General features: G+C 38.8%; 1 protein-coding gene across 9 annotated transcripts; it reads left to right on the top strand.

Moving 5' to 3' along the window:
- Positions 1 to 752: 752 nt before the first annotated feature.
- Positions 753 to 22,488, top strand: LOC148803607 (uncharacterized). 9 transcript variants are annotated; one of them, XR_016077527.1, is made up of 6 exons: positions 753 to 1,905; positions 2,017 to 2,131; positions 2,309 to 2,407; positions 2,541 to 2,599; positions 6,524 to 6,731; positions 6,854 to 22,192. XR_016077527.1 is itself a non-coding variant. In XM_088890089.1 (5 exons), exons 1-4 carry the CDS (start codon positions 2,193 to 2,195, stop codon positions 6,929 to 6,931), a joined length of 378 nt encoding a protein of 125 aa, XP_088746215.1. In that variant the 5' UTR covers positions 1,914 to 2,192; the 3' UTR covers positions 6,932 to 6,972; positions 22,200 to 22,488. The 9 variants fall into 9 exon arrangements, 2 of the variants coding, with proteins under 2 accessions (XP_088746215.1, XP_088746221.1); XR_016077519.1 differs by having other exon boundaries at positions 755 to 1,905; positions 2,017 to 2,407; XR_016077524.1 differs by lacking the exon at positions 2,017 to 2,131 and having other exon boundaries at positions 757 to 1,905.
- Positions 22,489 to 23,918: the final 1,430 nt, after the last annotated feature.

Raw genomic sequence — 23,918 nt, 5'->3', positions numbered from 1 at the left:
TTATAAAAGTGCTTTCAGAAAAGTACTTTTGCAAAAGTGCATTTGCAAAAGTTCTTGCATAAAAGTGCTTCTGTAAAAGTGCTTTCGTAAAAGTGCTTTTATAAAAATATTTCTATAAAAAGTGCTTCAATAAAAGTACTTTTCTAAAAGTACTTTCGTAAAAGTACTTTTCTAAAAGTACTTTCGTAAAAGTACTTTCGTAAAAGTACTTCCGTAAAAGTACTTCTGTAAAAGTTTTTTTTTTTTGTAAAATAGATTTCGTAAAAGTGCTTTCGTGTAAAAGTACTTTTACAAAAGTGCTTTCATGTAAAAGTACTTTTACAAAAGTGCTTTCGTGTAAAAATACTTTTACAAAAGTGCTTTTATAAAACTACTTGCATAAAAATGCTTTTATAAAAGTACTTTTGTAAAAGTATTTTTATAAAAATACTTTCGTAAAAATACTTTTCATAAAATTACTTTTATAAAAGTGTTTTCGTAAAAGTGCTTTTGTAAAAGTACTTTCATAGAAGTGATTTTATACTATCTTCAGTTTTGATTGATTTCAAATTGGACAAATGTTTGGCATCATGATCAGATTATTGGAAATTTGGTTTTGGTCCAATTCAAACCAATAAGAATATGGACCAATTTATTTTGGATTGACTCAATCCAATAATTATAATGGGCCGCCCAAATCCAATTTGATAAGGTTTGGATTAGATTGGATCCAAATCAAAACCACAATTGACACCCGTACACATCGCACATCTCATACATAGCAGGTCCCAGTCTCATGGTGAGATGTGTGGTGTTAAATCAATTTGGTAGAGGGTTAAAAATAAATCTGTTCATGGACTGTGCATCTTGGCCCGACTCAGGCCATTTCATTCAATATCCTTCAAACCTTCCAAATCACAGCCGGCACTAGCAGCAGTGAGCACCTGAGTGGTATCATCTTTCATCTCCTTCCACAAACGGTGAAGCAATAGGCGATATCTTCTCTCGCAAGGCGGTGCCCCATTTTCCATTCTCTAATTTTTAAATATACATTAGCACATCTCAGAAGCGATGTCCCCATTCCCTAACAACGGCTGGTGGCATCTACAACGGAAGTCGGACAAGCGACAACCGGTGACAGAAAACCCCATCAGTCTCTCTCTCTCTATCTCCTCCACTCCTCCAGTTCGCCGACCCTTCTGAAATCATTTTAGTTTAGGCATCTCGGGCTCGGGGCTCAGGCTTTTATGAGGGCCGGCTCAGGCTTAAAATGTAAGCCCAGGCAAAATTCCTGTCCGTGCCTAATATTTTATGTTTATAACAGGTGAAAGCCCTGCCCGGCCCAAAATCTCGGAGAAAAAGAAAGAAAAAAAAAACTCGTTAATAATATCAAAAGAAGATCCGAATTCAACAGAAAGAAAAATAGAAAGATATTATTCCCACACAAATGGAAGTGCGACAGTTGGGAAAGTGGAACTTGCGAAGATACGCTGGTCAGTTCCATGATCATATTACCGTTAACAGCAGGAAGGAAGATATCAAGAAATTAGATTTTAGAAACTGTAAGAAAACGAAAAGCATAAAAACCATTGCACTTTACAAAAATTATTGACGCCTTCAACCGTTTCTTCTTCGTATGTTCCTCGTCTCTCCCAAGTTCCAATCTTTTCTGCATCTCTCCATGCGGCTCCTCTGTCATCGCGGAATTCGATAGATATCAGCGTCCGTCATCGTGGAGACGGGTAACGCGCGCCTTGTGGAAATACAAGCGAGAGAAGGAGATGAGAGGAGGAAGCGGGTTACGACATTGCAGATGCATGAAGGCTTTCAAAGATTAGGGTTTTGTGGATTTCGGATTTCGGAGAAAGTCTGAACGATGACTTGAGGAGTCTCTTTTTCCGTTCTCCGCCATCATCGGTATATAACGTAAGCTGCAAGCATTCTCTTCGGTTAAAATTTTGTGGATTTCAAATTTCATAGAAAGTCTGAACGATGAGTTGAGGAATCTCCTTTTCCGTTTACCGCCACTATCCGTAGATAACGTTGGCAGATGGCTGCAAGCATTCGCTTCGGTTAGGGTTTTGTGGATTTCAGATTTCATAGAAAGTCTTGACGATGAGTTGAAGAGTATCTTTTTCCGTTTCCCGCCATGGTTGGTATACACAAAAGGTTTTAGATCTGTACATATAGGCAAGAACGTAGATTCCGATGTAATGGTCTTGTATCCTATATCATGGCCGTGGATATTCGTCCTATTAGATCAAGTTCCTACATCCCACGATAAATACCCGATGCAACGACTAACAAGACATGTATATCCTTTCTGCAGTGGTCGAAGTCACCGTTATAATCAGCTAGAAAAGGAGAATGGAAGACAAAGGTGGAGAGAAGTCGAGCATTGTGATCGGTCTGATCGAGAACAGTGGAGGTATCGTATTTGATCCAAGATGTTGTCTCCCTCTTTCTCACTCAAATATTCTATTGCGATCTTATCGAGGTTGAAGATTTTTGAAACTACAAGTATTTTCTTCTTTTCCTCCTTAACGTTGTTCGGTATTCAGATCATCTGCAGCTTCTCGAGTATCAACCTATGATCCTATCCACAAGCATTGGCTAAAAGGTAACTTAATTTGGAATTTGGAAATGAAAATCCTTATTTGCTTTATTCTCGCTCTTAGTGCTACTACCTCATCTCAGACTTAAGAGGACTGAGATTAACGGTTCCAGATTTGATTGAGAAGATTAAAGTAATGATCCAGATATATATGAACTAATATATATGAACTAAGAGAATTTACCTCTAATTTAAATTGAGACAACGAATTTGCTATAGTTCTCTTGTGGAAATGAAACTAGAAAGTGTTTATGCATTTAAGAGCAAAATCTTGAATCTAAAGGCATCTGTTATATTTCTTAGCAGTAGAAGCCAGAAGGCTGAACCTGTATAGAAAACGAGAAGTAGCCTATTCAAATGCTTTAAACTTGAGTCTTATGTAATCTTTGAATTTCTGATGTTAAACAAATGTTGAATAATTAAAAATGTAGTGGTCAAGCTTGTTTTGAACCTGTGCTTATAATAATTATTTAGTGAAATAAAACAGATCTTTGCCAAATCAAGCTGAAACTTCTTGGGATCTAGTCCCCATGAAATGGCTTGCTACATTCTTTTCTCAATTCATACGAGTTAGGGTGCGCTATCTCACATTTGATGTCAACTGCATCCGTATCAAATAATTTATTCGCAAGAAGTTTCAAGGAAAATTTCTTTCAATCGGTTGGCAGTGGGGTCCACTGCCCAATCCACCTTACCCACAAGTAAAAGTTTAAGATGTATAAAACATTACCGAGTTTTTAAATTTTACACTGCAATTTGTCTTATGGTGGGATTTTTATTTTTTATTTTTTTTTATTTTCAAGGTTACATGTTATCTGGCTTGTCTGGTAAAAAATTTCATTCTTAATATCCCAAAACTGGGTTTGATATTTGTTTTTATCTACTGACCTACTAACCCCTAATCTGCTTGCCCACCCAGAAAATTAAAAAGATAAATGTGACTATTGTTTTCATGATATGCTAAGATTTTTTTTTTTAATTTTAAAATTACTTTAAGTTCCTTTTTCATTATAACTTATTTGCAATATATCTTCTGAAATCAAATGCTTTAAAAGTTGGTGAACTTCACTGTGATTTCCCAGATTTCTCTTTTCTAGGATTGATACAAAAGAACAATTGGTGTGTGGGAGTACTTATTAAAACTACTATTTTCCACTTAGTATGCGCTGTCATTTAGTTTATAAGATGATGAAGCATATTTATTTATTACGTTATAATATTGTGAGAACTAGCTTTACCATGACAGGTTGCATTTATTGCTAAACTAGAATTTGACATTATCTATTGTTTATTCTAAGAGTGTACATGGTGAATATAGTACTGCCACCCATAATTTTTATCAAGGTTGAACTCCATGTTATACTGATAACCTGTTGTGGAAGTCCCTGCATACTAGTTTCTTTGGATTCTCAGAGGCTCTGCAGGAGTATCTACTAAGTGTAGATAGAAAACAAAGTTCAAATCTAAGTGGTGGTTCAGAAATCAGTGACAAGCAGAGTTACAGAGATAACTTGAAAGATAATTCGAAGGATGAAGGACAAAGTATCAAAGGACCTCAAGCCATAGATTGCAGTGACTCTAGGAGCTGAGGACTGCTCTTAGAAGTAGCGGATGGAGAGTGGGAGAAGAACTTGATTTTGACTGTAGACAAGAGAGTCCAAGATTAGGAGAATGTTGCAGGGGCGTTTGCGAAGAGATCTAATTTAAATGGTACTGCTATAGCTAGACCTTTTGATGACTCAAAGGCTGTGTATTATGGAGCTGGTGAAGAAGTAGTGATCCCAGATGCTGAATCGGTGGAAACTCCAGTCAGAAGAGTAAGGATAGAGAACTGGTTTCCGTCTTGTAACCATAATAGCATCTCAGAAAGTCCTCTCAAGCTCCAGCTGGTAGGGCTTTTCCCTTCAATTACTGGAATGAGGAAACTCTGGTAAAATTGATTCAAGTCCTAGGTGGTTAGGGTCGATGGTCTGAAGCTCGAAGAAGTTCCTAGATGCGTAGAGATGCTCATTAATGGTTGCTGGCTTAAGGTTTGGGTTCTGCTGGAAGGTGAAACAACTCCTTGGATGAAAGGTTCTAAGGAAGAAGATGTCGACATCCTTGAAGGTTGGGTTGCACGTGGAAAAAAGTGTTCGAGCCAGATGGTCTTGAATAATGTATAGATGACAAACGAAGATGAAGAGACACCACCCGGGTCAGTCAGTAAGTATCTGGATAAGAATGATGGTAGCCCAATTCTTTTGGAAAGTGGAGACCAAAGTGTAGGCAAAAAGTCTTATGTGGAGATCATTAAGGGCATTGCCATGCCAGCTAACCCTCTGGCTCCACAAGGCATTTTAAAACCAGAGTGGATTCGAACCAGGTCCTTCTTTTGAGGGTGAACCAGAGCTGCCTTGTGGACAAGATTATAGGCACTTCTCTCGAAAAGAAATGTCTTCGATAGGATCACAATGGCAGAGGGGATTTAACTCCCCCTTTTCACCTCAAGGCAAGGTCCCAGGTGATTCAGAGACGCAGGTTGGAGAAGTGTCGTGACGACAAGTTTGGTGAGGTAAATCAGTCTTTGAGTATTTCAATTAAGAAAACTGGCCTGGAATGTTCATCTGGTGTTAAGGAAGCGAAGAATGATTTGCAAATTTGTAGGGAGGAAGTTCAGTCGAGAAACAGAAAAGAAAACAGGAGGAAACATCTAAGGCCCAAAAAATATAATCTGAAACGAAAGAGAAGGATGAGAAGAATTAGCTCGTCTGGGATTAGAAAAAGAGAGGAGAGGTGGGTTTGGGTGATTGCCAGGTTTGACAAATGCGGTAAGAAAAGTTTTGTCTGTGGTCCAGGAGAGACTCTCATCGACTGTTCTCTCTCGTCAACGTCTGGTAATGCTAGATGCTATTCTGAGGTTAGGAGGGGCTCCGATGAGAATCATGTTCCCTATGAGCTTGAGATCTTGAGTTTGACGTCTCCAGAGGATAGGTATGACTTGGAATGTCCAGTTTCTTCATGTGCGGAAGAGACACCTCCCGTTGAATTGGAGAACTTGGAAAGAGGGGAGGCAATAACTAGGAAAGAGATTACTGAGTCAGATGCTGAGTCAGATGCTGAAGGCAATGATGGAGGTAAGGTTGGAGGAAAGGAAGATTTAGCCGTTGAAGATTCTTTCGGTGGACAGAATGAAAGAGAAGGAAGTTGAGATTGGAAGGCTAGGTGTAAATTTGGGTCAAAGGAGCAGAATGAAAGAGAAGGAAGATCACAATGGTGGGAGAATTAACAAGAAATCGCGTAATTTGAGAACTCACAATATAGTCCATGTGACAGAAGGAAAAGTGTGAAGGTTAATGGGATATCTGGTACTGATAATAGGGGGGAATAGTGCAAGATCAATCACTGTCCCCCCTTTTGTTGAAGGAACAACATGTCAATAAGGTTTCTGATGCCAATTCAGAACCTGGTGCAATGCAGCTGTTACAGGAGAATGAATGTGCTGATAAAGCTACAGATAAGATGGTTATCAAAGAATTAGTTGATAAGGGAGGTCACAGTTGGGAAAAGCTTGGGTTTATTTTTTTGGGGCAGTGAGGAATTTGCCAGGAGGGCCTTTGAAGAATTTGAAAGAAAAAAGGAGGAAGAGAAATTAAAGATCAAAGAGCATTAGAAAGGGAGCAAGGTCTGGGATGAGGAATTCACAGATTATTTTCTTAGGCCTGTTTTCTTTTCAGGAATCTGTTTGGGTTTTATTCTGCTTGAGAGGTTAGTTTTCTTAGGCCTGTTTGGGTTTCCTGTGGTTGCTTCTTGCTATAGGTGATGTCTTATCACCTTCTGTAATCTTTTTTCTTTAATAATTTTTCTTTTAAAAAAAGAAAGCATTGTCGCACAGACATCACTTTTGTGTTTTTCAATGATTATATGGTTGTTACAACACCAACTTCATTACAGGTTGGAGTGGCTGCTTTTCACTTGAGGTCAGCTTCATTACATCTTTCTCAATTCATTGAAACTAGCCGTACATATCAGAACACAAAGACCTTGCTGCATTTTTATGATCCTAAGGTGATTATTGCCCCCCTCTCCAAACAAGCCACCTCTGGATGGCATGGTTGGAGTTCCAGAGCTGGTGGATAGGTTTTATACATCAGTCAAGAAGGTGGTAATCTATTATTTTGGATTATGCAAATCTTTGTGTGTGCATAATGCATGAATTGCAGTGATTTTTTTTGATAATTATGCATTCCAGTTAAATTACATGTTCTGTTTTCAACTGTGCAGGTTGTAATGTCTCATGGTTGCAAACCACTCACTATGGATATGACCATATTTTCGATGCATGGCATTTTTCTTGATTAGTAGATGTTTGAATGACTGCTATTGTGATCATAATTGCCCAGGTATGTATCAGCATTAGGTATTAATTCAAATATCCTACTTGCTTGGGCCCAACCTTTGGGTGCATGGCTGTAGAGTACATTCGACAATGTTTCTACCCTAAAAAGAATTGGGCTATGTTTTGTTCATTTTGAATATTAAAATAATGTTATGCTTTTTAAATACACCTGTTTACATAAATTGTTATCAGTAGTACCATATTAGTACGAATTTTGTGAATTCCTGGCATTGCATAAGTAGCTCTGTAGGGATGTATGTAACGTAGATGATATCTGCTCAATGCTTTTACAGTTCTAATCTTCCTTTGTTGCTTAAAATTAAAAAAATATTATTATTTTTTTCTCTTTTGATCAGTAACAACTAACAAATACAAACTTTTTTTTTTCGACAAATAAACATAATTTATTAGTGAACTACTGAAACATGAGAAGAGGTTGTCATTACAGCTTAAAAGAAAATGAGAGTATGACACTGGTTTCTGTCCCCTATGCAAATTGCATTTGGCCTAAGGCCAAACTTTTATCAAACCCTTGTACCCATTGAACTACATGTCCTTTGAAAACCATTTAAAGGCTTAAAGTGTTTGATATCATTTCTATAACTCAACAAAGCTGCTTTACTTCCTTTTGTTAACCATCTGATTGTAACATGGGTGCCCCTTTAATAACCAATTTTTCAACTCCCATCTCCTTTATGTTTCATACTCCGGTAACTACTTGAACTCCACCGATTGGACCTGAAAACATTCCACGAATGAGTCCATTCTCATATCTTACCACTCCCCCTACCGTAAAAATCTAGTTCCATCCATCCATCACTGTCAATGATTTCCACTCCCTCCTTGCATTTTGCTTTTTTTTGTTGATGAGGCTGCAATTGCTGCCTAATTTCTAAGAATATCATTCATTATGAAATCCAAGAACAAATATATTGTTTTCAATCAACGTGCCTCCCTCACTATAATGTTTTCCATTAAATCCTCTTCATTTCTTTCTCTTTCCTTAAACAATCATGCACTCCTTTCTTCCCATATAGTCCAAATCATAGTAACCAGTGCAATTGTCCATGTTAATCTTCCTCCTTTGACAACTTGATCATGGACCATCAAACAAATTGTCCAAACTAGTAGGGAGAGACCACTTGCATCTAAATAGAGCAAGGAAATATTCCGAAATACAATAGACAAATGGATAGGAGATTAGGAAGTGGTAAGCCGTCTCCCCATTCTTTTTTTTTTGCACATTAGACATGAATCAAGAGATTAATACCAGCTGGGTCTCTTCTTTTGTATTAAATCACTAGTATTAATGCTCGGATGGAAGACTTCCCAGCAGAAGACACTAATTTTCAGAGGGATGCGAGCACATCAAACTTCCTTTACAACAAAGGACATCTGGGAGGGACTAGGAGAAAAGCAACCTTTCAATCTTGGATCAAGAGAAACCCCATCCAACACATGCAAAATGATAGAAACAAAAGAAATTTCAAAGTTCCTATGATTTTCTTACTTGAATAAAAAAATCAGAAAAAGAATGTGTTTTCTGATGTAATTTAGAGAGAAGAAGAAAAGAAGTCAACCTAGGTTCGAAGAGAAGAGAGAAGAGAAGAAAGAAGAGAAAGGGTGTGGTTGGATTGTTCTGGCCGCCCCACTAAATCTTATTTATATCTGTGACTTTAAAGAAGTAGAGTTACTCTAATACCCCTACTTAAAACAAAAGAAAATAAAAAAGGCCAAATCGGCCCAACTACCATAACTGTAACATAAAGAAATAAACCGTCAAATATAGTTTGGGGCTGGGACCACAGACACACTAATAGTCTATCAACAAACTCTACATTCTTCTTTGGCCAAAGGTTCAACTAAAACCCGAAGGAGGAGACAAGGGGATAGCAAGCTCAAAAATAGTTTTCCCTTTAAGAGAGGAACGATGAACATAGAGTGGAAACTACCTTTCAATGGAGACTCCTCAACCCTATGGTCTTCCCAAAATTCGATTGTATTACCAATGACAAGGCCATACTTGTTGTAATTAAGGAAGACAGGGAGGATACCATGAATGTCTCAAAGTAGAGTCAACAGTAGTTCTATGTGATAGACCATCGTCCCAACTTTTATTTGTGAGCCTATGCATACTTACCACAACCCGATGGCATAGAGAATGGGCAGATTTGTGGGATAGCGAAAATCTTTAACATAAAGTTGTGAGTATTCATGAGCTCTCAGAGTGGTTGGGATGCTGGAATTTTGTGTAGAGCTACCCTTACTTCTTCGTCGAAGACAATTCATAGCACTCTTTCCCCATTTCTTAATCGCATCATCAATGATATCTTGCCTGGCAACAAGGTTAAATTCTTGGAAGATTGCTAGCTTGGAGAATCCTTGTTGAAATGTGTGTTTCCTTTTCTCTATGCCATCACTAATCTTAAAAAGAGATCAACTTTGGGTTGAAAGTTGGATTTTAGGAGAAATGCGAGAAAGCTTGAATTTATTCACACTTCTAGGTTTTTGAATTTGTTGGATGGGGTGGTTCTTGATAGCTCAGTTGGGGATAAACGAATATGGGTTCCTAACTATTAAGATAGGTTTTCTTGTAGTTCCTCTTTTAATATGTTGGTTAGGGTCACTCCCCACACTGAGTCTATCCTTGTGAGTTGTGACATATTGAGAGTTTTGGTGTCCACCTATTTGCCCAAAAGTTGGTACTTTTTGTTGGGATGTTTTCAATGGAAGTATCAACACCCGTGACATTTTGCAACAAACAAAAGACCTAGTTGGCCCTTATACCACTCTGTAGGACTGGTGTCCCACAAAAGACCATCCAATCAAAGAGGAACAAGAGTAACCCCATCTAACATATGCAAATGGCTAGAAACAAGAGCAATTTCATAGTTCATAAGGTTTTCTTCTTTAGCCCAATGTTTCAGCTAAACCCAAAGGAGACAAGGGGATAACAAGCTCAGAAATAGATTTGCATATAAGAGAAGAAACAACGAAGATGGAGTGGAAGTGATCTTTCAATGGGGACTCCTCATCCTAGGGCTTCCCAAGATTTGATTTTATTACCAAAGACAAGGTCATACTTGTAGTCATTGATAGATTTGTTGGGGATAAACAAATTTGGGTTCCTAACTCCTCAAGTAGGTTTTCTGGTGGTTTCTATTTTAAAATGTTTGTTAGGGTCATTCCCCTCCCCAGGTCCATTCTTGTGACATGTTGAGAGTTCTGGCCTGCACCTATCCCACAAATGTAGTGGCTTTTGTTGGGTAGTTTTAAATGGAAGTATCAACCCTCGTGATGTTTTGCAAAAAAAAAAAAATAAAATAAGAGACCTAGTGGCCCTTTATCTCCTCAAATAGGACTGGTGTCTCACAAATGATCATCAAATCTAAGAGGATCTAGAGCAACGCCATCTAGCAGATGCAAAAGGCAAGAAACAAGAGCAATTTTAGAGTTGAAAATGTTTTCTTCACTAGTCCAAAGTTCAATCTAAAGCCAAAGTAGACAAGGGGATAAAAAGTTCAGAAATAATTTTATTTTTAAGAGAAGGAACGATTAAGATAGGGTGGAAGTGATCTTTCAATGGAGAGTCCTCAACCAAGGGCCTTCCCATGATTTGATTTTATTACCAAAGACAAGGTCAAACTTGTAGTGATTGAGGAATAGTGGGAGGATACACTGGATGTCTATCATAGGAAAGTCAAGAGTAGTTCTATGTCATAATCCATCATTCCTTCCTGTATTTGTTAGCTCATGCATACTTACCACAATACAGTGGCATAATGTTTTGACGGCTTTGTGGGATTTCGAAAATCATAGGCATAAATTTGTGGTGAGCACTCATGGGCTCTCAGAGAATGGTTGGGATGCTGGAGTTATCTGCATAGATAAATTAACTTTTCCTTGGAGGGCTATTCATAATACTCCACCATTATTTCCTTATTGCATCATGTATGGTCTCTCATATGGAAACAAGGTCAAATTCTTGGAAGATCTCTAGTTTGGGGAATCCTTGTTGAAAGATATATTTCCTCGTCTTTTCCTCAAATCGAATCATAATTAGAAAACAATCTCTAAGTTTGTTCTAACTCTTCATCCCTTGGATTTGATTGGAAGTTGGATTTTAGAAGAAATCCGAGAGCGTTTGAATTTGTTCCCATTTAAGAGGATCTAGAGTAACGCCATCTAACACATGCAAAAGCCTAGAAACAAGAGCAATTTCAGAGTTGAAAGGGTTTTCTTCACTAGCCCAAAGTTCCATTTAAACGCAAAGGAGACTAGGGGGTAAAAAGCATAGAAATAGTTTTATTTTTAAGAGAAGAAACGATGAAGATGGGGTGGAAGTGATCTTTCAATGGAGAGTCCTCAACCAAGGGCCTTCCCATGATTTGATTTTATTACCTAAGACAAGGTCAAACTTGTAGTGATTGAGGGATAGTGGGAGGATACACTGGATGGCTATTGAAGGAAAGTCAAGAGTACTTATGTGTCATAATCCATCATTCCAACCATTATTTGTTAGCTCAGGCATACTTTCCACAATGCGGTGGCATAATGTTTTGGCAGTTTTGTGGGATATCGAAAATCATAGGCTTAAATTTGTGGCGAGCATTCATGGGCTTTCAGATAATGGTTGGGATGCTGGAGTTATGTGCATAGTTACATTAACTTCTCCTTGGAGGGCTATTCATAGTACTCTTCCCCTATTTCCTTATCGCATCATGTATGGTCTCTCGTAAGGAAACAAAGTCAAATTCTTGGAAGATCTCTAGTTTGGGGAATCCTTGTTGAAAGGTCTATTTCTTCGTCTTTTCTCCATATCAAATCTTAACTAGAAAACAATCTCTAATATTGTCCTAACTCTATGGGAACTAGGAGAGGTGAAAAATGATCACTTGATCAGATGGGAGATAGTTAACAAACCAAAGGTAGAAGGGGGTTTAGGGATAGGGAACATAGTGCTGAAGAATGTAGCCCTTTTGGGAAGTGGCTATGGAGATGGCCCCGAGAGAGAGAGAGAGATTATGGCATGAGGTGGTGGCAAGCATTCATGGTTGTGTAGGAAATGGTTGGGATTCCGGGATATCTCGCCGAGCTACCCTTACTACACCTTGGAAGGCTATACATGGTATTCTCCCTCACTTCCTCAGATTCATCAGGTATGATGCTTGTTCTGGTAATGCTATTCTGTTCTGGGAGGATATTTGGGTGGGTACTCAACCCCTCAAAGATTGTTTTCCCCTCGCTCTATTCCATTTCCCTTCACAAATATGAGCCAGTTGCAACTTTTCTCCCGAGCCCATTAAACCCCTTATCTTTAAACTGGGACTTTGGATTTCGTAAAGGGTTAAGGGATGGTGAATCAAACTGTGTTATTGAGCTAATTCATATACTAGAATCCGTTTGTTTGGCCCCCATTTCTTTTGGTCAAAGGGTTTGGACTCCTCTTCCAAAAGGTACTTTTACTTGCTCTTCTTTTCTAACATCCCTCTATTCTAACCCCTTTTCCCAAGGATTCCCTGTCAAAGAATTCTGGGCACGACCTATTCCCCCAAAAATTCCTGTATTCTGCTGGGAAGTCTTCCCCTATATCCTTTACACAACATTTATGGTCCCTCGTAGGGAAGCAAGGTCAAATTCTTGGAAGATCTCAATTTTGCGGAATCATTGTTGAATGGTGTATTTCCTCGTCCTTACTTCATATCGAATCTTAGTGATTGAGGAATAGTGGGAGGATACACTAGATGTCTATCGAAGGAAAGTCAAGAGTAATTCTGTGTCATAATCCATCATTCCAACCATTATTTGTTAGCTCATGAATACTTACCACAACGTGGTGGCATAATGTTTTGGCGGTTTTGTGGGATATGGAAAATCATAGGCTTAAATTTGTGGCGAACACTCATCGGCTTTTAGAGAATGGTTGGGATGCTGGTGTTATGTGCATAGATACATTAACTTCTCCATGGAGGGCTATTCATAGTACTCATCCATTATTTCCTTATCGCATCTTGTATGGTCTCCCGTAAGGAAACAAGGTCAAATTCTTGGAAGATCTCTTGTTTGGGGAATCCTTGTTGAAAGGTGTATTTCCTCGTCTTTTCCCCATGTCGAATCTTAACTAGAAAACAATCTCTAACATTGTTCTAACTCTTCATCCTTTAGATTTGATTGGAAGTTGGAATTTAGAACAAATCTGAGAGCGTTTGAATTTGTTCCCATTCAAGAGGATCTAGAGTAATGCCATCTAACACATGCAAAAGGCTAGAAACAAGAGCAATTTCAGAGTTGTAAAGGTTTTTTTCACTAGCCCAAAGTTCCATATAAAGCCCAAGGAGACTAGGGGATAAAAAGCTCAGAAATAGTTTTATTTTTAAGAGAAGGAATGATGAAGATAGGTTGGAAGTGATCTTTTAATGGAGAGTCCTCAACCAAGGGCCTTTCCATGATTTGATTTTCTTACCAAAGACAAGGTCATACTTGTAGTGATCGAGGAAGAGTGGAAGGATACAATGGATGTCTATCAAAGGAAAGTCAAGAGTAGTTCTGTATCATAATACACCATTCCAACCTTTATTTGTTAGCTCATGCATACTTACCACAACCCGGTGGCATAATTATTTGGCGGCTTTTTGGAATATCGAAAATCATAGGCATAAATTTGTGGTGAGCACTCATGGGCTCCCAGAGAATGGTTGGGATGCTGGAGTTATGTGCATAGATACATTTACTTGGAGGGCAATTCATAGTACTCTTACCCTATTTCCTCAACGCATGTATGGTCCCTCGTATGGAAATAAGGTCAAATTCTTGGAAGATCTCTAGTTTGGGGAATCCTTGTTGAACGATGTATTTCCTCGTTTTTACTCCATATCGAATCTTAGTTAGAAAACAATCTTTAAGTTTCTTCTAACTCTTCATTGCATGGATTTGATTGAAATTTGCATCTTAAAAGAAATCCAAGAGCGTTTGAATTTGTTCCCATTTAACAGGATCTAGAATAACGCCATCTAACACATGCAAATGGTTAGAAACAAGAGTAATTTCAGAGTTGAAAAGTTGTTTTTTTTCACTAGCCCAAATTTCCATCTAAAGTCAAAGGAGACAAGGTGATAAATTGTTCAGAAATAGTTTTACATTTAATAGAAGAAACTATGAAGATAGGGTGGAAGTGATCTTTCAATGGAGAGTCCTCAACCAAGGTCCTTCCCATGATTTGATTTGATTACCAAAGACAAGGTCAAACTTGTAATGGTTGAGGAATTTTGGGAGGATACACTAGATGTCTACCGGAGGAAAGTCAAGAGTTGTTATGTGTCGTAGTCCATCATTCCAACCTCAATTTGTTGGCTCATGTGTACTTTCCATAACCCGGAGGTATAATGTTTCGGCGGATTTGTGGGATATCGAAAATCATAGGCATAAATTTGTGGTGAGCACTCGTGTGTTGTCTGGGAATGGTTGGGATGTTGGAGTTATGTGCATGGATACATTTACTTTTCCTTGAGGGTAATTCATAGTACTCTTCCCCTATATCCTTAACGCAACATGTATGGTTCCTCGTATGGAAAGAAGGTCAAATTCTTTGAAGATCTGTAGTTTGGGGAATCCTTGTTGAACGATGTATTTCCTCGTCCTTACACCGTATCGAATCTTAGTTGGAAACAATCTCTAAGTTTCTTCTAACTCTTCTTCACTTGGATTTGATTGAAATTTGGATCTTAAAAGAAATCAAAGAGCGTTTGAATTTGTTCCCATTTAACAGGATCTAGAATAACGACCTCTAACACATGCAAATGGCTAGAAACAAGAGTAATTTCAGAGTTGAAAAGTTTTTCTTCACTAGCCCAAAGTTCCATCTGTAATCAAAGGAGACCTGGTAATAAAATCTTCAGAAATAGTTTTATATTCAAGAGAAGTAACGATGATGATAGGGTGGAAGTGATCTTTCAATGGACAGTCCTCAACCAATGGCCTTCCCATGATTCAATTTTATTACCAAAGACAAGGTAAAACTTGTGTAATGATTGAGGAATATTGGGAGGATACACTGGATGTCTATTGGAGGAAAGTCAAGAGTTGTTATGTGTCGTAGTCCATCATTCCAACCATTTTTTGTTAGCTCATGTATACTTACCACAAACCGGTGGCATAATGTTTTGGCGGCTTTTTGGGATATCGAAATTCGTAGGCCTAAATTTGTGGTGAACACTAATGGGCTCCCAGAGAATGGTTTGGATACTGGAGTTATGTGCATAGATACTTTAACTTCTCCTTGGAGGGCTATTCATAGTACTTTTCCCCTATTTCCTTATCGCATCATGTTTGGTCTCTTGTATGGAAACAAGGTCAAATTCATGGAAGATCCCTAGTTTGGGGAATCCTTATTGAATGGTGTATTTCCTCGTCATTACTCCATACCGAATCTTAATTAGAAAACAATCTCTAACTTTCTTCTATCTCTTCATCCTGTGCATTTGATTGGAAGTTGGATTTCAGAAGCCAAAGCGTTTAAATTTGTTCCCCTTTAAGAGGATGTTGAGTAACGCCATCTAACACATCCAAAAGGCTAGATGCAAGGGCAATTTCAAATATGAAAATGTTTTCTTCACTAGCCCAATGTTCCATCTAATGCCAAAGGAGACTAGGGGTTAACAAGCTCAAAAGTAGTTTTATTTTTAAGAGAAGGAACGATGAAAATCTTGGAAGATCTCTAGTTTGGGGAATCCTTATTGAAAGGTGTATTTCCTCATCCTTACTACATATCAAATCATAATTAGAAAACAATCTCTGAGTTTGTTCTAACTCTTCGTCCCTTGGATTTGATTGGAAGTTGGATTTTAGAAGTAATCCTAGAGCGTTTGAATTTGTTCCCATTTTGGAGGATCTAGAGTAACACCGTTTAACACATGCAAAATGTTAGAAAAAAGAGCAATTTCAGAGTTGAAAAGGTTTTTTTCACTAGACCAAAATTCCATCTAGGACCAAAGGAGACTAGGGGTTAAAAAGCTCAAAAGTAGTTTTATTTTTAAGAGAATGAACGATGAAGATGGGGTGGAAATGATCTTTCAATAGGGAGTCATCAACCAAGGGCCTTCCCTTGATTTGATTTTATTACCTAAGACAAAGTCAAACTTGTGGTGATTGAGGAATAGTGGGATGATTCAATGCATGTCTATCTAAGGAATGTTAACAGTAGTTCTATGTCATAATCCATCATTCCAAGCTTATTTGTTAGCTCATGCATACTTACCACAACGCGGTGGCATAATGTTTTGGCGGCTTTGTGGGATTTCAAAAATCATAGGCCATAAATTTGTGGTGAGCACTCATGGGCTTTCAGAGAGTGGTTGTGAAGCTGGAATCCTTGTTGATTGGAAGTTGGAATTTAGATCAAATCCGAGAGCATTTGAATTTCTTCCCGTTCAAGAGGATCTAGAGTAACGCCATTTAACACATGCAAAAGGCTAGAAACAAGAGGAATCTCTGAGTTGTAAAGGTTTTCTTCACAAGGCCAAAGTTCCTTTTAAAGCCATAGGAGACTAGGGGATAAAAAGCGCAGAAATAGTTTTATTTTTAAGAGAAGGAACGATGAATATAGGTTGGAAGTGATCTTTCAATGGAGAGTCCTCAACCAAGGGCCTTCCCATGATTTGATTTTATTACCAAAGACAAGGTCGTACTTGTTGTTATTGAGGAATAGTGGAAGAATACAATAGATGTCTATGGAAGGAAAGTCAAGAGTTGTTCTGTGTCATGGTACGTCATTCCAACCTTTATTTGTTATCTATGCATACTTACCACAACCCGGTGGCATAAAGTTTTGGCAGCTTTGTGGGATATCCAAAATCATAGGCATAAATTTGGGGTGAGCACTCGTGGGCTCTCAAGGAATGGTTTCGATGCTGGAGTTATGTGCATAGATACATTTACTTTTCCTTGGAGGGCAATTCATAGTACTCTTCCCGTATTTCCTTAACGCAATATGTATGGTCCCTCGTATGGAAACAATGTCAAATTCTTCGAAGATCTCTTGGGGAATCCATGTTGAACGGTGTATTTCCTTGTCCTTACTCCATATCAAATCTTAGTTAGAATACAATCTCTAAGTTTCTTCTAACTCTTCAACGCTTGGATTTGATTGAAATTTTGATGTTAAAAGAAATATAAGAGTGTTTGAATTTGTTCCCGTTTAAGAGGATGTAGAGTAATTGTTAGGATGCTGGAGTTATGTGCATATGCACATATTTACTTTTCCTTGGAGTCATAGTACTCTTCTCCTATATCCTTAACGCAACATGTATGGTCCCTCGTAGGGGAACAAGGTCAAATTCTTGGAAGATCTCAATTTTGGGGAATCATTGTTGAACGGTTTATTTCCTCGTCTTTACTCCATATCGAACCTTAGTGATTGAGGAATAGTAGGAGGATACACTGGATGCCTATCGAAAGAAAGTGAAGAGTAGTTCTGTGTCATAATCCATCATTCCAACCATTATTTATTAGCTCATGTATACTTACACAACGCGGTGGCATAATGTTTTGGCGGTTTTGTGGGATATCGAAAATCATAGGGCTTAAATTTGAGGCGAGCACTCATGGGCTTTTAGACAATGGTTGGGATGCTGAAGTTATGTGCATAGATACATTAACTTCACCTTGGAGGGCAATTCATAGTACTCTTCCCCTATTTCCTTGTCGCATGTTGTATGGTGTCTCGTAAGGAAACTAGGTCAAATTCATGGAAGATCAATAGTTTGGGGAATCCTTGTTGAAAGGTGTATTTCCTCGTCTTTTCCCCATATCGAATCTTAACTAGAAAATAGTCTCTAGCATTGTTCTAACTCTTCATCCTTTGGATTTGATTGGAAGTTGGAATTTAGAACAAATCCGAGAGCGTTTGAATTTGTTCCCATTTAAGAGGATCTAGAGTAATGCCATCTAACACATGCAAATGGCTAGAAAAAAGAGAAATTTCAGAGTTGAAAAGTTTTTCTTCTCTAACCCAAAGTTCCATATAAAGCCAAAGGGGATTAGGGGATAAAAAGCTCAGAAATAGTTTTATTTTTAAGAGAAGGAACGATGTAGATAGGGTGGAAGTGATCTTTCTATGGAGAGTCCTCAACCAAGGGCCTTCCCATGATTTGATTTTATTACAAAAGACAAGGTCCAACTTGTAGTGATTGAGGAATAGTGGGTATAGCTAAGTATCCAACAGAACTGAACCAACCAAACCAGTTATGCCAGTTCTCATTCTGTGGCTTGGGTCCCGATTAATAATTAGCTCAGGAGTGCTTCTTTCTGTCCCGAACTGATTATATATAGTTAATAATATATGTCTAATGGGGTAAATTTATGTCCAAATGAGTAAATTCTTTTTGTTAATTTCTGTCTAAAGGGGTAAATTTCATAGACACTATATAGATATTTTTAGTTAAAAACACTTGTTTTATAAACACTATATAGATATTTTTTTTTGTGTAAAGGGGTCTATTGATAATTCTTCCTGTTAACTTGGAGAAACTTTGATACGGGTTCTAGATATAGTTTAAAGTTGGCACTTGGAGATCAAAGGGAAGCTTTTTGATTTCCTTTAAGGCCGATTTATGTTGGACAGTGTTTTGGAAACTCTATTGGAGTGGTTGCACTTTCTCTTCTTCTCCCATCCTATTGGGTCTTGTGAAACCCTAGTTTTTTTTTTTTTTTGGGGGGGGGGTGAAGAGTTGTTTTTTGCTTGGGTTAGAAACTCTAGTTTAGTAAAACCCCAATTTAATTTTCGTTTGCATTCATTTACTTAATGGAGCAAATTGAAGGAGAAATCAAATATACCATAGATTTTGGGTTTGGACATGGAGGGTTTGTGGAGACTTTATTAGGGGCAGTGACCACTGTAGAATTGGACGGAACTAATTATTTTCCGTGGTCTTCGTCTATAAAAATACTTGTATGTAGTAGTGGGAAATTGGGTTACATCACCAGGAGCAAGAAGTAACCTGTAGTGGATGATACTACCTATGAGAGGTATGTTAGATAGTGTAAGCCCTTAGCTCCAATCAGATTGATGTATATATCCATCTATTGAAAATGAGTAAAAGTATTGTTTCATATTATAATTGATGTGTTTCTGTGCAATTACCCTTAAACTGAACAGTTATGAGACTCGTGTTAGTTTAGAATGTTCTCAGCCGTTGAAAAGACTTTGAGAAGTTTATCCTGCCAAGCCTAACACTGATGTGCTGCCAAGAAGGTTGGGGCAGCCTGTCTGAACTGCTAGGGTTGGACTCGAAGCACATGTGGTGTGTGTTTGTTTGAAACACTAAACCCGGACCAATTTCCGGTCATGCCCTGGACACGTGGGAAAAATTGGAAAGTTACACATAATCCCTAGACTCAATTATGGTATTGCACTGGGTGTCGGAATGGGGTGTCTTTGATATGCCAAGTAGTGAGATCCTTTGGGGGTCAAAACCTGGGTATGTAGGAGCTGTTTGAGAATTCACTCACGTGGATGATCATAGTGATAGGATCAACCCCTTTGTCGGACAAAGTGAATGATCGAGACTGCACTCTTTTTGATGGAAATCAAATCTGCTGGCAGTCGATTTCAACCGTGTTTGAGATTTGTTTTGCAAAATATATTTATATGATAATATATATTATGTTTTAAGAAAAAATGTTTGCAAAATGTTTTAATTCCCAAGACCCATTCAAACAGAGAGTGCAACACTGCACCTTGCAGCCTGGGGTGAGATCCTTCCCTGTCGGGTAGTGTTAAGTGTAAGAGACCATTAAGGGTTGTATACCTGATGGGCTATATCTTACTTAAGTCCATTACTATTGGGCCTTCATAGGATGGCTGGACTCAATGATCATTTAATGTAAATTTTGAGCCCATTAAGAACCCATAGTAATGGACTCAGGGGTTCATTGTACTTGACACTGAATTCGGCCAGGCCTTTTCACAAAGGCTGGGCCAAACCCATTTGGGCTTATCTAAGGTCATTGTTGGGGTTCCACGCCATACAAAGTGAACCTAAATGGGTCAACAACTACCTAGGGATGTAAGCCACTTGCTTAATGGGCCTAAAGCCCATGATTAATTGGATTAATCAAGTGGTCACATGACAACTTAATCAGTCATATGACTTGGGCGAATATGGGTTTGGATAAGGGTATGAAGCACCCATTAGGATAAGAGGATAAGTCTTATCCACTTAGAGAGTCCAAATCCAAAACTTTGTGGAAGATTTTGGTCACCGCATAAGAGGGCTATCTGAGCCTTCCTATGGGAATGATATATCAATGGTCGAGATTAGTGTCATTTTTTAGTAAAATGTTATTGTTAGTGTACGGAATGGGTGGAGTTTGTCCCCCCCCCCAGACTACTGCATTTGTGAGTTGGACAAGGTATCGTTTATGAATTAGATAGGAATCATACTTGATATTGAAAAAGCCCCCAAGGGTTGCCTAGGGGTGTGAATGCGCTTAGTTTTGCTGTGGAATTTGGATGTAAGCCTAGAGTTGTTAGGTAATGTGAGCGTGCCTGGGGTTGCCGAGGGATCTGAGTGTGCATGGGGTTGCTAGGGAATATGAGCACGCCTAGGGTTGCCATGACCTTCTCGGGGAATCTGAGTGTGCCTGGGGTTGCCAAGGCCTTCTCGGGGTTGTCGGGGAATTTGAATGCGCTTGGGGTTGCTAGGGAATATGAGTGCACCTGGGGTTGGTAGGGAATATTAGTGCGCCTGGGGTTGCCAGGGAATATGAGTGCGCCTGGGGTTACTAGGGCCTTCCCAGGGTTGCTAGGGAATCAGAGTGCGCTTGGGGTTGCCAGGGCCTTCCTAGGGTTGTCAGGGGAAATGAGCGTGCTTGGGGTTGCCAGGGCCTTCCTGAGGTTGCCGAGGAATCTGAGTGCACCTAGGGTTTCCAAGGAATTTGAGCGCACCTAGGGTTTCCAGGGCCTTCCCGGGGTTATCGAGGAATTTGAGTGCTATCCTGGGGTTGCCAGGAGATAAGAGCGCACCTAGGGTTGCTAGGGCCTTCCTAGGGTTATCGAGGAAATTGAGTGCTATCCTGGGGTTGTCAGGAGATAAGAGTGCACCTGGGGTTGCCAGGGCCCTCTTGGGGTTGCTGGGGAATTTGAGTGCAATCCTGGGATTTCCAGGAGATAAGAGCACACCTGGGGTTGCCAGGGCCTTCCCAGGGTTGCCGGGGAATTTGAGCACGCCTGGGGTTGCCAGGGAATATGAGCGCGCTTGGGGTTGCTAGGGAATATGAGCGCGCTTGGGGTTGCCATGGCCTTCCCGGGGTTATTGGGGAATTTGAGTGCAATCCCGGGGTTGCCGGGAGATAAGAGCGCACTTAGGGTTGCCAAGGCCTTCATGGGGTTGCTGGGGAATTTGAGTGCAATCCTGGGGTTGCCAGGAGATAAGTGCGCACCTAGGGTTACCCGGGAATTTGAGTGCAATTCCCCGGCACAAGAATTGCACTCATTAAATGCTTATAAATAATTGGGACACATCACAAGAAATTGGTTAATACAAATTTATTCTTTTAGGGCCTGTTGTTCCATTAAATAGGCTCTACTGCAAACCCATTAAATGCTTATTGCATTACAAACAATACCAATTAACTTGGGGCCTGTTGCTCACAAAAATTGACTGTAGGCCACTTTCTTTACTAAAATGTTTCAACCCATCAATAAGATTGACTAGGCTTATAAGAAAGCCCTTTTTCTTCGTTATTATTATTATTATTTTTTTAAGCTATGTCTGGGAGTATCTTAATAACTCCCAGTCCAGCAAACTTTAAGGACTTAACAACTGCAGCTGGAACAAGGTCCAACACTGTTAATTGATGGTCTGCTAAGATCTACATTTCAGGAATTAAATAAAAGATCATCTACATTTTCTAGAATCAACCAATCATCTATTTCAGAACTGTCATGTTTCTATAAGCATCATCATCATCTAAGCCTCCCAACTATATGACAATTAAATCATTTCTGGTCCCAACCATTTATTCTTATTTTATTTTTAACAAATAAATAAGACAACTAAATCCAAAGCAAAAGTAAACCAGATTTTACACTTGGACTAATTATGCTCCGTTGCATCTATACCATACTGTAAACAAACTAAGCCTTACTTCTGAAGTTTTGTATGCAGCTCTACATATTTCATTCCTCTTTATTTTTATATCTGATTTGATTTATGAGTTTTTTTCTCATGCAAGGAGCAATGTGATATTTGTATAGAAAGCTTTAATCTGTGAAGGAAATGGCAGCTGGCTTGATGGTAAAGCTTCATGCTTGCTGGGTTTCAGTTACAGTTCAGAACCAGAACTGTGATTGGGGAAACACAAAGAATTGTTCTTTTTACTTTTTTAATCCCTTCCTTTTTCTAGGAACAAGTTAAAGGTTTTGAACATGGCTTCTCCATCCAATTGTTTCTTCCTTGCCACCAGCACTTTCTCTGGAGCGGACTTGATTATAAATTACAATTGAGTTGGTTTGGTTCAGTTCTATCAGGTTTATCCGATCCAGTGATAGCAGCACCAGCACTTTTCTTTCATTGGTGGTTGTGCACTAGCAGTGGTCTATCATCCTTTAAAAGAAATAGAAAACAAAAACTTTTTGAATACTGAGACCCTAGTTATTGTGGATATGAATTTAGATAGGGTATTTCCACTTTAAGAAGCAACAAGAATACAAATGATCTTTGATCCTTAACACTTAAATGGAATAAATTGTGACCCTAGTTACAAAACCAACCCCCCTATGTATACAGGCTAAAAGTTCAAGTTTGGGATGCTTAGGCCCCAACATCCTAAGGAATGCATGCAGGAAGTCTAACATCACACCAGCTATTTAAAGCAATGCAACTAGAAGATGGTCAAATGTTTTCCTTTTTTGCATAAATAGCCATGAGAGTTTCATTGAACAGTCTCCATAGTTACTACTCAAAAAGTGTAGCAGGCCAATGAAGTACAAGCCCATTTGGCTCGGAACTGTAACACTTTGATTACAAAATAAATCCTGGCCTGGGTTCACCTCATTCCATCCTTTTCCTAACAGCACCTAGTTTTTCTGAATGCAGCTGCAACCTAAGACCCATTCAGCACCAACTTTCCTTTATGAGATTATAGTTTGACAATCACTCTGAACTCTATTCTCAGATCATCCTTTTGTAGCAGCCATGATCGGTCCTTGGTTCTAAGGGGAATGTTTTGGCACATCCTATTTTTTATGAAAGGGGTGCACTATCACGAGGCAAATGTATGTTTGAAAAAGACAAAAGTATAAGTCCAATCCATTCTAATTTTCACTGTTTGATTTATTGAATAACATGCATGTTTACTTGTTTGATTGTTGTTGGACCATTTAGGGGGAAAACAGCTTCGACTGTTTGGGAGTTCATCTGAATGATACATTATTGAGACTGACCTGTTAAACCATTGTAAATATCATCTGTATCTGCACATCTAACCATAAGAGTGGGACTTATAAATCTGAGATGTGTGGACACAGATCATGCTGGAAACACATTGGAATGTTTTTTTGTTGGGATCGCATTTGTTAATTAAAAAAAAAAGGAACAAACCATTTATGTTCACACTGATATCAGGTTTTATTGGTTTGAGAGGAAGATCTGTATCATGCTCTTGGGCTATTCAGCATATATTGAAGGACATCTTACATATGGCTGCTGAGTTTCATTCGATTTCTTTTTAATATGTTCATCAGTCTCCATTTCCCACCAGATGTATTTCTTCATCTTTTCAATGCATAACTGGCTCTGTAAATCTGGCATTTCCAAACATCCCAGTAAAATTAGTAGAATATTCCCGATTTTTTTGTATTTCTGTATATTAAAATTGCAAACAATGATGACAAGAGAAATTAAGAGGGTGAGTGGGTTGGGGAAGAGAAACAGGAAAGAATTAGGATAAAGG

Source organism: Nelumbo nucifera, chromosome 1, assembly GCF_055504915.1.
Source record: "Nelumbo nucifera cultivar China Antique chromosome 1, China Antique-T2T, whole genome shotgun sequence".
NCBI lineage: Eukaryota > Viridiplantae > Streptophyta > Magnoliopsida > Proteales > Nelumbonaceae > Nelumbo > Nelumbo nucifera.
The sequence above is the reverse complement of the archived record's forward strand: the minus strand, read 5'-3'. Positions and strand labels throughout refer to the sequence as shown.